The sequence below is a fragment of the Dendrobium catenatum genome, unplaced genomic scaffold (genome assembly GCF_001605985.2).
Source record: "Dendrobium catenatum unplaced genomic scaffold, ASM160598v2 fragScaff_scaffold_1284, whole genome shotgun sequence".
Lineage (NCBI taxonomy): Eukaryota > Viridiplantae > Streptophyta > Magnoliopsida > Asparagales > Orchidaceae > Dendrobium > Dendrobium catenatum.
In genome coordinates this window covers 2502436-2519942 of record NW_021319746.1, presented here as the reverse complement: position 1 = coordinate 2519942, position 17507 = coordinate 2502436, and the positions used below count along the sequence as shown (strand labels likewise).

General features: G+C 34.4%; 1 protein-coding gene across 1 annotated transcript in view; it reads left to right on the top strand.

Annotated features, from left to right (window-relative positions):
* Positions 1 to 12349: 12349 nt before the first annotated feature.
* The window catches only part of LOC110098384 (protein NRT1/ PTR FAMILY 2.13-like), a gene marked incomplete in the record, with an annotated part of 7530 nt that continues 2372 nt past the window's right edge, over positions 12350 to 17507 (top strand). The window contains 3 exon segments of the mRNA XM_028699435.1: positions 12350 to 12837; positions 12918 to 13135; positions 17471 to 17507. Of these exon segments, the coding sequence (XP_028555268.1) occupies positions 12678 to 12837; positions 12918 to 13135; positions 17471 to 17507 (415 nt within the window).

Genomic DNA, 17507 nt, shown 5'->3' with positions numbered 1-17507 from the left:
TATTATAAATTAATGCTTTAAAATATCATTAGGTGGTTTAATTATTAGATATTAATTTACTTTTTATTAATTAACTATGTGATGATGTGGGTATTAGATTTTTTTTTATGTGAAGTATTTAAAATGGATTAGATGATTTAACATAAATTATGTAACTTTATATTGAATTGATTATTCAATAAATTGATAGATTAAGGCTTTGTTTGGACGGCTTTCTTATTGCTTATTAAAGCATTTTTTAGTACAAAAAATAAAATTTTTCTACTAAAAATTTGCTTTAAGAAGAAATAAAAAAGCCTTCCCAAAGGAAGCCTAAAACTTAGGTTTCTATTGAAACATATTTCTTACTGTTTTTTAAAACATTTTTTTAGCATAAAAATTTTTAAAATTAAAACTTTTTTTATTAGAAAACTGTTTGAAAAAGCATTAAGAAAATTGTTGAAATGATGTCTTCATTTGAGACAATTTTTTTGTTGCTTCTTAAAGCAGTTTTTTTGTATAAAAATTTTAATTTTTGTAATAAAAATCAGCTTTAATAAATATCAAAAAAGGGGTCTCTAACATAACCAAAGTCTTAGGTTTCATTTGGGACAACATTCGTACTGCTTTATAAAACAATTTTTTCATGCAAAAATATTTTGAATTATAAATTTTTGTAATAGAAAATTATTTTATGAAACAATAAGAAAGTTGCCCCAATAGATGATCCAGAGATTTTTTAAAGTTCATAATGAATTGAGAAGAGAGAGAAGTAACTCATAGAAATATTATTTTAGAGAGCTTAAAAACTTTAATAATAGATTAATCATATTTTTTAAATCTTTCTTTTGTAATTTTCTCTTATTTGTCTTGAGAGATTAGAAGCTTCTCTATCTTTTTATTTTTTATTTTTTATTTTTTATTTTTGGTTATGTATTTATCTGTATTATTATTATATTAATACAAACATATATAAAAAAAGATGAAAATATTAATCAAAAGCATTAAAAAATCAGTCAAATTGAAGGGGACTGGCAACGCAAATGCCATTTACTTATGTTCAAATCTTATTGTCATTTATCGAATGAATATGGATTCTATTTGTATTTGACTGATTGACCATTTAATTTATTCAATGAGTATCTTATTCTTATTGATATATCCTTTTAAGTATTGTCTGGTGGGTGCTGAGCATGCATGAGGTTGACTGCCTAACACTGACTTACCGGTGGAAAGACCAATTTGAGATCAATTGAGCTATACAAAGTATATCAATTTATAAATATATCCAATATTATTTAACTTATTTTATTTCATCATATAATTGTAAATGTATAGATATATTTATAGTTTATAGCTCATAATCATCGCTATTGTTAGTAACATCTCAATTATTTCGAGTTGAATTTTACATTTATTTTTTTATTAATCGCTACATAAGTAATATTTACATTATATTAAATAAAAAGAATTCACAAGATATTATAGTGAGGCCATGATCTTTACTAGATCCACATTTTTCTTCCACTACAGGAAAATCGTCTATTACCGGTGGCAATTTCCGTCATAATCCATCAAATTTTTTACGGTTATGAAAACGTCCGGCGGTTTTCCGGTAGCTTGAAGATTGCTGGAATAATCTGTGTAGGAGATAGAAGCCTACGATATATTTCTGGCGGTAAAATTTTATGGTGGTTTTCAGGCTGCTATAATAGTCTGAAATTATTGTTTCCAAAACCACATGTAAACCGCCAGAATATTCCAGCTGTTAATTGGTTTTGTACCGATGGTGTAACCGCCGATAAATAGCAGCGGTCAAATCGCCGGTATTCAGTGAATTTCCTGTAGTGTCCTTAATTAAGTGACAATATCTTATTACTTTATTTTATTAGTGCATATTTATGATTTGTTTGGGAAAACTTCCTAGTTGCTTTGTTTTTCAAACAACAAACATAATTTTATTTAGGTATTGCTTTCTTGTTGTTTTATCATTACTCTCAAAAATTTCAGTGATGAAAAACTATTTTTAACCGCCATATTAACAAAGTTGTTTATCCCACTACAACTTCGCAATCAACTTTGAAAAATGCTACAGCCATCACAAACATACTCTTTATACATGCTAAAAACATATATATAAACTACTATTTTATTTTTAATAAATATTATTCTGAATTCCTACGATATAATTACTTATCATTCTAATATTTTTTTTATTTTGTCATATATTCACCGAAATATTTTTATTTTTATCATGCTCAACTTACAAATAAATTTATTATCCTAACATAATTCCCCTCTAAAAATCCTTAATTCCTATCAATTTTCATAAAAAATAATCTTATAAAACATCTAATGGTATTGAGTTATTCACATAAAACTAGAAGCACAATATTACAAATGCAAAATGTTATGAATAGATGCATATTCTTAGGGCCAATATGAAAGTAGGTAGGAAGTTGGCATCCATCCATAAATTTTAATTATTAATCCTCCCATACACAAAAAGCACATGGTTAGGACCATAAAAAAAAAAGCAAATGGAAGATAACTTAGACCATTTCAGGAGGATCATATAGCCTTGCATTACAAGGCAATATCAAATTGATGATTATTGGTCCCTCTCTCTCTCTCTCTCTATCTCTCCATCTCTCTTTCTCTCTCTCTCTCCATCTCTCTTTCTCTCTCCATCTCTCTCTCTCTCTCTCCCCCCCCCTCTCTCTCTGCGAAGCTAATAATAAAAAAAATCATTCATATGAGCAATAGTGAATAAAGAGGAAGATTTAAGAAGAACTCATAGTGGGTAATTGGTCGTTCTAAATTTTTGTTTTTTAATCTTAGTAGGATATGTTTAACTATTTCACCCCCACTCTCCCTCAATAAATGCATTTTCTCCAAATTTTAAGGAATTTTTTACTTTCAGTTCACTTTTAAACTATGATCCACTGACACTTCTTCTCAAAAAAATATGCAACATCCAACACATATTAGACACGACAAGCATCCAACACACCTCCAACATACGTCGGGCATGGCTAAGATGTATCCAATTAAAAAAAAAATGGACATGCTTGTCTTAAATATTTTATGTATTTTAAATTTTTATTTATAAAAACTATATTTTTTTATGTCCTCTCCACAACCTCGTATCAATCGTCCACATTAAATATCTCATTCCCCAAACACTCTAATTTTTATTTCTATCTAGCAGGCAACTAAGGTTTTACAACAACGTTTGGTGTCATCTCATCATCAACGTCCAATAACGTCAAAACATCAGCCTTTTAAAATTATCTTAGCATCTGATATTGACAATCGCGTTAGCAATTTATGCACCCACAATTACATCCCCGGGTCGTGCTATAACAAAATCTACACCCGATGTCCACTGCATAATATCAATGTCTAACTTTCAACAAAATTGTCATGCATCTCCTTTCTAGATTCCTAACAGAAGACATTGACGTCTGACTCTCTACATCATAATATAAATAATTTAAGTATAAATCCTAGTTAAATGACTTATTATTCTTAATATTATTTTGTTTAATCGATTTCTATAAACTTTTTTTATAAAATATAAAAATTATAATATCATGTCCAACTTGTATCTGTGTCGTATATTTTCAATAATTTATGTGTCCCGTATCAGTATCGTGTAGTGTTCATGTCATCGTATTCATGTCTATGCATTATAACGTCAAAAGTTATACATGTCTTAATCTTATTTTACCGACTCTTAAGAAAATGATTAGTTCCAACCCTAAATAAAGATAATTATGATAGATTAAGAATTGGGAAAATAAAAGAGTATAGAAGAGGATGCTTAATTAAGAGTTAAATAATGTCTATCTAGAATGTTTAGATGCTAATAGTACAAGCATGTTACCATGTGAGGGATCTAATCTAAGTCTAAGAATTAGTGCTGAGTTCATTTTTAAGCTCAAATTCATATTTGATGTAGTTCAAAGACTTTGAGATATATAAAATGCAGGAGCTCTACTTATTATTTATTAATTTTGTTTTCATGGCAGTGCTCTGCTGAGCTGACGCATGGTTGGCTTATAATTAATTCATAGAAAACAGCTTTCCGACTGAAAAAGGAATAAATTTGGAAAATATTTTATTTGGAATATTTTGATTAAGTTATGGTTATATAACCAAAAAATATTTATTTTAAGATAAATATAACATACATCAATAATGATAATATTAAGCTGTTATCTCACCACGTGGGGTTTGCTACACGTGAATCCATTTTCTCCATTATGTCATATTAAGAGTCAAATTATCATTTAAATGTAATAAAAAATATAATTTCTAATACTTTCTAACCAAATCTTTTTAGATATACATCTACCTTTCTTAACATATATCAGATTTAATATATCTATTCTCCTAACTTAGTCATCCTCAGTCATTGGAATGACGATATTTTATATGACCAAATCATTTAAGACGACTTGCCCCAGCGCTGTGTACCCGAATGTTTCGGCGCTGTAGAGTTTGCTGGAAGAAATGAGATAGAGCAGAGCGCCACAACATTGTGTAGTGCCACGACACTGCGGGTATGAGCGCCGCAACATCGCCAGATGGGTCAAGATCAGAGGTTTGACTGTCACAGTGCTCAAAAATAGTGTAGCAACACTTCAAGGCAGACTGCACATTTTTTTCCTCATTTTTCTGAAGAGTGTTGTCCCTTTGTGTTATTTACATTGCATTCTCTTATGTCTTGTGTGAGAATGGTGTAATAGAGAAGAGAAAAAAGGAGAGAGTGAGAGAGAAGAAACTCTGTACTTATTTCTCTCCATTTTCATAGTATATTTTTTGATGTGGTGTGACTCAGTGGTTTTTTCCCAATTTTAATTTTTTAGATTATTGTTATATATAAAATATTATATTGCACTAATATTAAAATAAATTTACATATTTTAAATTCCATTATTGTAGCGTCCTAGAGTATTCGCGGCGGTAGAGAAATAAAAAGTTTAACATCTTAGCGTTGTACGAAGATCCAGCACACAAAAAGATGAAAGAGAGTATGCGGTATTAATAAGAGACACCAAAATTTTTACATAGAAAATCCTGAAAAGCGGAAAAACCATAGGGCCCGAGCCAGTTTGAATGAATACAAAGAATCAATGCTGATGTTTTTGTTTGGCTGGAAGGACCATAGTCGATGGGCGACGAAGGTCCGAAAGACCTTTGTTTGGCTACAGAAGTCGAAAGGATCGTAGGCAATCGTAGTCGGCGGGGGAACGAGGTCAAAAGGATCATTGTCTAGCCACGGAGGTAGGAAGGATAGTAGACAATCGTAGTAGGCAGGCGACAGAGGTCGGAAGGACCGTAGTCGGTTGACGGTGGTCGGAGGGATCATAGTCGGCGGGCGACAGTTGATAGAAATATCATTGTTTGGTGAAGAAGATCAGAAGAATCATAGTCGGCTGGTGATGAAGGTAGGAAGTTCAGCGATGGTCAAAAGTTTGGCGTCGTGTACACGTCCGATGAAAGTCCAGCGACGGGCAGAAGTTTGGCGTTGGATTGAAGTCCGACAAAAGTCTGGCGACGGGTAGAAGTTAGGCGATGGACAAAAGTCTAACGTTGGGTAGAAGTTCATTGAAAGTTTGATAATGAGAAGAAGTTCGGCGACATGCATAACTTCAGCATCAGTCAGCATTTGGGTAGAACACCAGCATCGTTAGGGTGGAAGTCTGGCGGTGGGGAGAAGTTTGGCATCGGGTAGAAGTCTGACGATGAGCGAAAGTTTTGTGTCGGGTAGAAATCCAGCGACGGGCTAAAGTCCGACATCGGGTAAAAGTTTTGATGAAAGTCCAAGAATGACAGAAGTTCGATGACTGACAGAAGTCTGACATCAGGTAGAAGTCCGAAGATGGATAGAATTCTTACGTTGGGTAGAAGTCTGATGAAAGTCCGGCTGCGGGCTGAAGTCAGACGTCGGGTAGAAGTTCGACGAAAGTATGGAGACTTGTAGAACTCCAACGACGAGCGGAAGTCACGCGTTGGGTAAAAATCTAATGACTGGCTGAAGTCTGACGTTGGTTGATGGTCGGGAGGTAGTCGAGGTGGAGTCTGGTAGCAATACAACTCTTTCTTCTCTTCCTTTTCTTTCTTCTTTTCTTCTTGCATGGGCTATCCTCCTCCTCCCCTTTGGGGTCCCCCCTCTATATAAAATGAGGTGTCTATTTATAGTTTTACGAGAATGGCATGACCAATAAATAGGAGAAAAATCAATGGTAAACTAGGAGTGATTTGAATGGACGACATATGTTGATTCCCTTGATTATGGATTGTTTATTGGACATTTGAATGCCTTAGAGATGTCAAAATTTGACGATCTTGGGCTCGTTGGATTCATCTCATCGAGCCACTCGATTCGATTATAAGCATGTTACATTTGGAAACCATTTGGTAATCCAAATTATGGATTGAACCTTTTGAATGTGCTTCAGGTCTTTGATTTGGACTCATTTGATATTGGATTGGGTCAAATTTGGTGTCGTTGGGTTTGTATTTTTGAGACGTTCAGTTCGACTGTAAGTTTTCTAAAATCAGAGTTCATATGATCTTCAATTTAATTTTTTAAGTTTCTAACTTGATTTTGCTTCGAGATTCATGTCCAAACAACATAATTTTTTGATGATATATCAATTATAATATAATTTATAAGAAATTTAGAGCAAATCTTTTATTTGTTATGATGAAGATTAAAACTTTTAAATGTTTATTGAGATAAGCGTAATATAAATTTTTATTATTCTTTATATGTTTAGCTCATCTTAAATCTAGATTACAAGTGTTAATTTTGGTAAGTTAAAATAAGACTAAGAAACTTGATACGTGTACAAAAACGGTCTTGATAAGGCACGGATTTTAAGGCATATTTAAGTTGAAAACTTTCAAAATTAAATTCTCATCTGAATTCAAATTTCAGCAAAACTTATAGTTAGAATGCCTCAAAGAGACAAACATAACAACACCAAAATCGGTCAAACCTGAGCCCAAATGGGTCCAAATCGGGGGCCCAAGCCACATTTGGAAGGTTCAAATCATTATTTGGATGACAAAATGATATTCAAATATGACATGCTTATAGTCAAATCAAGCGGTTTGGCGATACGAATCGAACAAGTTCAAGATCATTGAATTTTGACATCATCAACAGTAGAAAATCTCTCTATGATCGGGGGAATCAATATGTGCCCTCCGATAGAGCACTCTGAACCTACCTCAGATCTTCTCTATATTCACGGGGTGTGCCACACATGAAAATCTATAAATAAACTCCCACTCTCTATGAGAGGGATCATTGGTATGGGTGTCAATATTTGACCCAACCTCAAAACCAGACCCGAAAATTTCAGGTTAGAGATTTCGATCCGTTTTTGAAACCAGGTCGAGTTCGGGTTGACCCAGAAACCAAAAATCAACCCGATTTGGCCTATTTTTAATTAATTTAGGAGGATTTTAAAAGATTAATAAAAATCCCAACAATTACTTATAAGTTTGCCCCCCTCCCCCCCTAGAGAATTAAGGTTGGTTCCGCCCCTGCTCATTGACTACCATCAGACCACCGTCCAGTCATTAATTACTGCCAGTAGGGGTGTCAATATTTGACACGACACGAAAACCCGACCCGAAAAATTATGGTTGGACCCGACCCGATTTCAAAACGGGTCGGGTTTGGGTTCTAGAAATCGACCCGTTTGAAAAACGGGTCGGGTTCGGGTTGACCCGACGGGTTGCCGGGTCAACCCGTTTGACCCGAAACACGCAGTCTGAGTCCGAGCCAGCCCGCGTCACGCTCGCGCCCGACCGCGTCCACGCTCGCGCCCGACCGCGTCCGCGCTCGCACCCGCGCGCTGCTGCCCTTCCACTCGCTCGTCTAATTTTATCACATACCTTCGTCGGACCACTGCCTAGCTGTCGAACGCTACGGGCTGGCTCGGACATCGACTGCCGTCGGACTTCAACCCGAACTTCAACGGTTCACCGTTATACCACCGCCCGGCCACCGACCGCTGCTAAACTTCAGCCTGACAGCTATCAGAACATCGCCCGGCCGCTGGCCGCCGGCCGCTGACCACCGCCTGACTTCAGCTTAACCACTGCCCGATCACCGACAATCGTCAGACTTTCACCTAACCGCCGACCGCTGTCGGACTTCAATTCGTCCTTCGTCGAACCATTGCCCAGCATTTGACCGCAGTCGGACTTTAGCCTGGCCTTCGTCGGATCACCGCCCGGCCGTCGAGAGTTGCAAAACCTCCACTCAACTGTCGTTGAACTTTTACTCATCCGCTGAGCCGTCGAACTTTAGCCCGACCTTCGTTGGACTACCGCCTGACCATCGACCACTGCCAGACTAGCTTCCACCCGACCGTCGATTAGTGTCAGACTTTAGCCTGACCTTCGTCAGTGACCACCCGACCGTCTACCTCCGCCGAACTTCCAACAGGTCAACAACCGCAGCCAATCTTCAGCCCGACCTTTGATAAACCATCATCCGGCAGTCGCACCGAACTTCCAACCAACTACTGACCATCGTCGGATTTCAGCTCGACCTTTTTCAGATCACCGCCCAACTGTCCACCGCCTCCTAATTTCCACCCGATCCTCGAGCATCCCCGGACTTTCGCCCGACCTTTGTCAGATCATTCCCCGTCAACTAAACTTCTACCCTGACACCGTAAGCTTTCTACCCGACCGTCACCAGATCTTCGCATAAGTCTCCAAACTATTGTAATTTGACCGCCTCTAAGTTAACGAAATGTTAACCTTTGTAATTCACTCAAAGTTAGTAGAATTGTTTCACCTGTGCAAGGCCCCGTAATTTTTCCCTCTTCGTGCTTTCCACACAAAAAGATCGAGTGTTTTACTTCTCTCTCTCTCTCTCTCTCTCTCTCTCTCTCTCTATTTGTGTGTTGGATATTCATGCATCACTAAGACAAAAGTTTACTCAATCCACCACCACAAATATTCTAGCCCGCAATAAAATTAAGTTAAATTATGTAGGATTAAATCCTTTGGTTCATATAAAGATAAATTGCTATAAGCTAAGAAGAGCCAAAGATAAATTGCGATAGTTTTCGTGCGCAGCGATAATTTTCGTAACGGTTTTAGCCGCCACTATTATGTAAGTATAACAGCAATTTAAACCGTCTCTATTTTTTCACATTCTTTTTTTCATGATTTTATATGCAGTAGCAGCAAGAAAATTGAAGAACAATGGACACTGAGCTAAACTATGAAATAAAAGACTTCATACTTCTATAGCTAGCTTTGAAGGAATTTTGTTTTTTTTTTTTCAAGATTAGTACATTATAAATTTTGAAATACTTAGTTTAAATAAATTTAATAATTTAGAGATCTATTTAAACATAATAGTCAAACTTCTCTTGCCAAACATTTAATACAAAATTTATTTTAGTCAACTATGTATTTATTCCAACAGTTTTTAACTTAAAAACACAATATAGATTCGGGTCGTATGGTTGAGCAGTAGCCAACGTTAAGCCGGTCAAATTTCGGCCTAAAATTTCACATTTTTCAATGCTAAGTTGAATTGCTGCTTAAATTACATTCGGTCCAATTTAAAATTTCATTTTTAATCTTTTTTAATGCGTATATTATATTTAATATCGATGCTATTGAAAGTTCAAATTAGGGGTGTCAATATTTGACATGATACAAAAATCCGACTTGAACTCGACCCGAAAATTTCGGATTTGACCCCAACCGATTTCAAAACGGGTCGGGTTCGTGTTCCAAAAATCGACCCGTTTGAAAAAGGGTCGGGTTCGGGTTGACCTGACGGGTTGTCGGGTCAACCCGTGAACCCGTTTAAAATCAGCTGCCCGCACTGCCCCGCCTACCCACGCAAAGCCCGCGGCTGCCTGCACCCTGCCCGTGCGAAAAAGCTTGCCAGCGCACTCTGCCGCACCGACGCTCCGCGTGAACAATACGACATCAATATTGCATTATATCTCAAACACAAATGCATTATTACACTTTTTTCTCCACTGTGTACAGTGCAACATCAATATTGATATCACAATGTTCACAAAAATGTGTTTTTGAGAACTTTAATGACTCATTTTTAGACTAAAAATAGAGAAAAGAAAGAATATATACGTAATATTCCTTTTTGATATTAGAAACTAAGTTCATTTGGAAATAAATTACTGTTTGATATGAATGTTACTGTATTTTGAAGTGAAAAATGAGTTTTTTCGTTGTTTTTAAGAAATTCCAGCATCATAAAGTTGTATGTTACAATAGCTTTCAGAAAATTACTTTTCCTGCTATAGTTTTACAATCACATTCACAAGAAGTTTCAGCCATCACAAACAGACTCGATTTAAGTTTATCAATTACCTTATCTATCCCAATCATGGATTGATCATAGAATTTTTTTAGTTGGGCGCCATTCTTAATAAAATATATTGATAACTTAGGCTTTATTTGGGACAGCTTCCTTAATGCATATTAAAATAACTTTCTAGTTTAAAATTTTAATTTTTAAACTAGAAAGTTGTTTTAAGAAACAATAAAAAAGTCGTCATGCTCCGTTTGGAACGACTTTCTTATTATTTTCTAAAGCAACTTGTTAGTTCAAAAGTTTATTAAACTAAAAATTTGGGTGCCAGAAAACCGCTTTCGAAAGCATTAAGAAAGTTGTCCCAAATGAACCCGACGACTTTCTTACTGCTTCTTAAAACAATTTTTTAATATAAAAATTTAATTTTTGCACTAAAAATTTATTAAAAATAGTAAAAAAATCATACCAAACCAAGCCTTAGTATTAGTTGAAAAAATAGTTTTAAATATATATTTAAAATATATACACACATCATAAACAAATTATTTAAAAAAAAACTCTGCTTTTTCACTCAAATATAATGCAACATCTTTAGAGTAATTTTGAAAAACACAAAGAAATGGCCCTTAATTCTGAAGTTAAAACTGTGTGAGGGGGAATGAAGATACGCTTATCGAGAAAAGTACAAAATAGAATAATCAAACCTCAAAATCGAGAAAGCCCACATTTAATACGAAATTATTTTAAATAGCTCCGACAAAATTTGAATTAAATCGCTTTGTTAGATTTGGCTATCTAGCTGAGCATGACCCAATTTCTTGCCGGCCCAAATTTGTTTTGAACACATTTTGCCATGCCATAAGGTAGGCTTGGAGCTCGAATTGGATTCAGAAATTTTTTGGAATTATTATTATTTTTGTATTTTTTTAATATATTAAATATTTTATGTTGATCACGATTTGTAGGATTCAAAATTAGTCTTAAAAATATATGAAAATTTTACGAAATTAATCAGCTAAAAAATAAGAGAAATTAGATCTCAATCAATATGTTAATTAGTGCTATTATATCAAATGTTTTTAAAATTTATGAATTAGCTCATGCTATTATGAAAGCTCTCTCTCTCCCTCTCACACTCTCTTTCTCTTTCAACCACAATATGTGATTAGGGATGTCTTCAGTGAGGTAGGAAGATGCTCACGAAGTTCACCAATAATTGAGGGGAAATTATTATGTGCAGCCATCAGACAGTCTGGAGTCGAATCAGGACAGGCCATGTTATATGGTACATAGCACTGGTACACAACAAAAAAGTGCCATGACGTATCCTAATTCGCCTCCATACGATGTCTGGTGACTACACATACTAATTTCTCATAATGGAGGTCAGATAAGATAAATTATTATGTGTGGAGTTCAGACGTAGAGACACGTCTAGACGTTCACTTAAAATTTGACACGTGGAGTGCACTTTAGTTGTATTTTTTTGGTGATTTTCTCGCGCTTTACATGTGCTTTATTTGCACTTTAACTGCGCTTTGACTACTATTTTGTTGTACTTTTTGCTGCGCTTTGACTGTATTTTACCTGCGCTTTGACTACTCTTTTAATGCGCTTGGCTTAAAGTTCTGCGGACACATTAAATATATTAAGTAAAAAATAAATCCAATTGAATATCCACGTGTCCGCTCAATATGTCAACATTTTATTGGAGTTTAGACATACCTCTACGTCCGGACTCCGCCCGTAATAATTCCTCAAATGAAAACGATTGAGAAGTATTTAGGTATGTTCAAATATGAATTCAAATTTGAACATATTCGAACCTATTTTGTTGTATGAGATATAAGATGTTATTACCCGTTATAAGTAATTTTGTCTGAAATAAATTTTATGATATTTCTCTTCAATAAAATAAATAATGACTTTTTTTATTCTATATAATATGAAACATATATACTCAAAATTTTCTATATATGTTCTAATCTTCTTATAAAAATTGACTAAAGTTAGACACAACTTATATTAAACCAAATTGCTAAACTTTGAACCAAACTGCCGGCCTTAAATGACCCCTTTCAGCCCTTTTTCAGTCGACCAATTTATAATACCAGCCGTCTTCTTCTCCGCCTTCTTATCACCACTATGGCTCTCTCCGACGGCCTAAATACAGAGGACTGTGACTCTTAGCCCTCTATACGTCACCATTAGTGGGCCTTCTCCTCTCTGCCCTTTGCCTTTTTGAGTACTCTTCTCTCCTTCCTCCCCACTTTTAAATTTACCCTTCTCTCTTCCACTTCCCCACTCCCCTGCTCTCATTTATCCCTTCCTCCTCGCCCCAAAACAGCCAGCTTTTTTCATGATGTGGAAATCCCTGCCTGGAGCTCTGATCTACTACCTAAAATGCTCTCCTTTCTTCTCCCAACCCACGGTTTTCAAAGATCTGGAAGGCGTTTCCGACTCGCCGGAGCAACCTAAAAGAAGACCCGGTGGCTGGAAATCCATCCCCTACATCATAGGTTCTATTTTCTCTTCCGATCGATTACTCTGTCTCACATTTCCATTGATTTTGATTCTGAAAGGCTTCGGTTTTGAGAAGGTAATGAGACGTTCGAGAGAATGGCGAGTTATGGGATCACGGCCAACTTTACGGTGTATTTACTGAAGAGATTTCGCATCGAGCCGGTGGCGGCGGCTAGCATGTCTAACATCTTCTTAGGCACAGTTAACTTCGCGCCGCTGATCGGAGCTTTTATAGCCGACGCTTATTGCGGACGTTTCCGTACGCTCGCTTATGGCTCCATCTCTTCTCTTCTGGTAATTCCGAATCCCTCAAGCTTCTTCTTTGCTGCTCCGGCGGCCGCTGATTTTTTTTTGGGATTAATTTAATAGATCTTTAACTAAATAAAAAAATTAGGAAATTTTAAATTATTCTCACCAAATTTTAATTAGAATATTTACACTCAAATTTTCTCCTTTTTACCTATTTTATTTTATTTTTCTCCTTTTTAACTATGGTGTATAACAAGTATTGCTTTATGATACTGTAATTAGTAAATATTTGCTTTTAAGAGAATATCTCTTTTGGAAGCTTTGATAAATAATCAAAATGCAATGATTAATTTCAATTGTTTTCAAAATGAAAATTTTATTTTCATAAATGTATTATTTTGGACATAAAGAAGAAGGGTTGTTTGTATTTAAAAAAAAAACTAATTCTTTATTTTTTTAATGAAATTGGCTCATAAATGTATTATTTTGAAAATAAAGAAGAAGGGTTGTTTGTATTTTAAAAAAAAACTAATTCTTTATTTTTTTAATGAAATTGACATAATTTTTTTTTTTATTTTATGAAAATGGCATCTAATAATTGGTTTTTTCTTTTTAATATATTTTTATTTGTCTTTTTTATTTTTATAAATTATGAGTTTATATGAAATTAGCATCTAGACCTATGAGTGTAGTAAAAAATTAAAACTTTTATACTAGAAAAGCTTCTTTAAGTAGCAAGAAAATTGCCCAAACGAAGACTTAGGCTTCGTTTGGGACGGCTTTTTAATTGCTTTCTAAAATGGAGTTGTAGTACAAATTTTTTATTTTTTGTACTAAAATTCCGTTTTCAAAAGCAATAAAAAAGCCATCCCAAACAAAGCCTTAGTATGACTTTAACATATCACTTTAATAATTATTATTAAGTAATTTTGGCATTCTAATCTTACATGCTTTTGCATATTGTTATTGTTAACAATCCTCTTATATTGTTATTGGGAGAGAAATTAATTATTTTCATGCAAACATTGATTTCTATATTTCCCACCATTGATTGATATAGGCTTCTTTTAATGCCATTTTTTTTTTACTATTTTTCTTTTTAGACTGTAATCATAATATCTATTTGATCGCCATTTTTTCTGTGCTCTTAAAAAAATTGTGCTAAAAAGTTGTTTTTTACAATAGTTTTAACAAGTTATTTTCTCTATAGCAGCATTACAAAATAGTAAGAAAGCCGTCACAAATGGTGCCGTAATTTTAAGTGTAACTTAAGGTCCGTTTGTGACGGCTACAACTTTTTATAAAGCTGGTGGTTCCTACATAAAAAAAATTCCTAAAAGCAGTCACCAAAAATAAACTATAGTTGCGATTTAAAAAACAATGCAGTAAGAAAATTGACCTAAACAAAGCCTTAGAAGTATTAAAATAATTTATTTCTATAAAAATGTTGATATATTAAACCTTAAACTTCATTATCAAAATAGAATTAAATGTAATAACTTCTTCAATTAAAAATTGTTTAAGCACATTCAATTTCCTTAACATCTTAAATTATTATTATTTGAATTGAATTATATTTATATTAAATTTATATTTTAGCATTCAATAAAAAAAAAAAAAAGTTGGATGGATTGATAGGATGGATCCTTTTATAGTGATGGGGATCATGAGACTATATTATTTAACTGTACTTTTTTAACACTTAGGATGCTGCGATTAGTCACTTTGGTACTATCTTTAGTGCAACACTAATAAATCAATGCCGTCTAAGATAATCTGCGCATTGCACCTTTAATTCGTTGATTAAGAAGCGTTTAAGTTAATTAATGGATTGGGAACATAAGCCACATGGAGAGGTCACTAAGTCCGCATATTTTTCCACATTTAGGGAAACACCATGATTGGTGGCTTTGTTTTTGCATAAAATTATTTGGTGAGAATAGCTTTCTTTTTTTATTACATTGTTATTTTAATTTTTATAATGAATTTATATTTAGACCAGCATTAAATAACACAAAATAAAAAAAAGGTGAAGTATCTAATATATTAAAAGTAATTTTATACGATAATTTAACACAATTAATTAATTGATAGTATTGTTATGAATGACAGCCTATACACATTAATAAAGTAAACAAAAAGTAGGAGGGGAAAGATTTTTTTTTCTTTTCTGTCATGTTAATAATCAAATTCTTATTAAATTTAATAAAAATGTCATTTCTAATATTTTATAGTCAAGTCTTCCTAGGTTTACCTTTAATTCTCTTAACATGTATCTATTCTAATACACCTGCTCTCCTAACGGATTCATAAAAAGGCTGACATTTTATGTGACCAAACCATCTAGGGTGATTCTCTCTAGTCTTGTCTTTCATTGGAGCTACTCCAATATTTTCATGTATGTGCTCATTTCATATTTTGTATCTGATAGTGAAGCCACTCATTTCCATGAGCATCCTCATCTTTGCAACATTTAAGTTAATTTTATGCTTCTCTTTTAATGACCAACATTTTGCACGATAAAGCATTGTAGGTCTCACCACCATATTATAAATTTTCCCTCAAGTTTGAGGGGTACTTTTCTATCGCACAACAGACATGATGCATTCCTCTACTTCAATCATCCAACTTGAATTCTAATAATAATATTCCTGTTTATTAATAATTTGATTGTTCAACGTCTCAATTCCCCTACTAGATCTATTATTATAAAATTACACTCCATGTCTTCGATTTTAGATATACTCAAGCGAAAACCTTTAGACTCTAAATTTGACCTCTATAATTCAAAGTTTACCTTCAACTTTCTCTCTCTTAGACTTACCAACAAGAAGCCATCATCAGCAAAAAACATACATCATGGTACATCGTCTTGTAAATATTGTCATTGTTAGGTCTGTGATAAGAAAAGTTTAGGGTTACATTAGGTAGTTGACAATCATCATAAAACTTGTTGAATAATCATGACATGAATCTTTTAATACATTGCATTAATTTAAAAATCTCATAATGTGATATAGTATATCATTACGTGTAAAGTATAAATAGAAAGTTAATGGTGATAAGCTTGAGTGCAAGGTATAGCATTAGTTTTGGAGGCAATAGGACATGAAGGCAATGAATGAAATGTTGCTATAAAAGGTCAAGGAGATTATTGGTGGTTGTTAAGATGATCCTCCTCCTATTGCCAAAGCACACAACTTTAAGACAGTAGATGAGGCGATATTTAAACGCTACGAATGATATTGAGGATGGTCAAATAGTTCCTTTTGTTAGAGATAAGCATAACACAACATAAAGGCAATATGTGAAGTGACGATAGAAAGTTATGGAGGTAACTAGAGGCAATCATGATGATCCTTCTTTTAGCATTAAAGATTGCATAGCCTAAAGGAAATGTGCAACACTATTTAGAAAGGTAGTAGTGATGATTTAGGGCATTTAAGAGGTTTTGATCTCTTGGGTATAAAAAAGTATTCTGTGTGGACGTCAAATGCTGTTAGAAATCAATCGGAATGTGCTATGTCACAATTTTACTGTACCGCGGCTTGGTATTGCTCGTTACAGCGGTTCGATACCGCTGGGTACTGTAGCATCTGAACGTAGAGCTGTATTCGACATCCGCACACAGAATGTGCTATGTCACAATTTTACTGTACCGCGGCTCGGTATTGCTCGTTACAGCGGCTCGGTAACGCTGGGTACTGCAGCATCTGAACGTAGAGCTGCATTCGACATCCGCACATAATAATTTCTCCTTGGGTACAGATGGAATGACCTTATGAAAAAAAAATTGAGGTGACTACCAGAGCCCTACATTGGGTCCTGGCTGGGTACCCATTGGGTACCCATGCTCTGCGCTAGCGGGCTTTGCCCACCCACACCTACCTATGGTGATTTTCCGGATGTCATACCCATCCACACCCACCCACTTTCCACGCTTATTGAATGCAGTCTGCCATAGAATAATGGCCTTGAGGTTTTTTGTCAGTTTCTCTGACTGCAAACTTTCAAACCACATATCAAAATTTATCATGGTTGTGACGCGGTTCAGTGTTGTGCATTGCGTAGTAAGGATTATTATAATATACTATATGTATATGATGATTAGTAATGTAAATCAGTTCTCCTCTGATGTTGAGTATCCATTGCAAAATAAATTTAATAATTTTGAAATAAATTTAGGCAAAAAATTTAAAATTTTTAATTATAATATAATAGTTCAAAGCATTAAAGACGTTTTAATATTATGCATTTCATTTTAAAAATATTTGAGAAAATTTATTTTCGATGGGTTAACTTTTTATATGATCTTAAGTATTAGCTTCGAAGATATTGTGAGCCACTAATAATAACGAATTTGCCGGCGTAAATGAACAGGGTATGGTGGTCCTAACTTTAACGGCGGCCGTCCCCC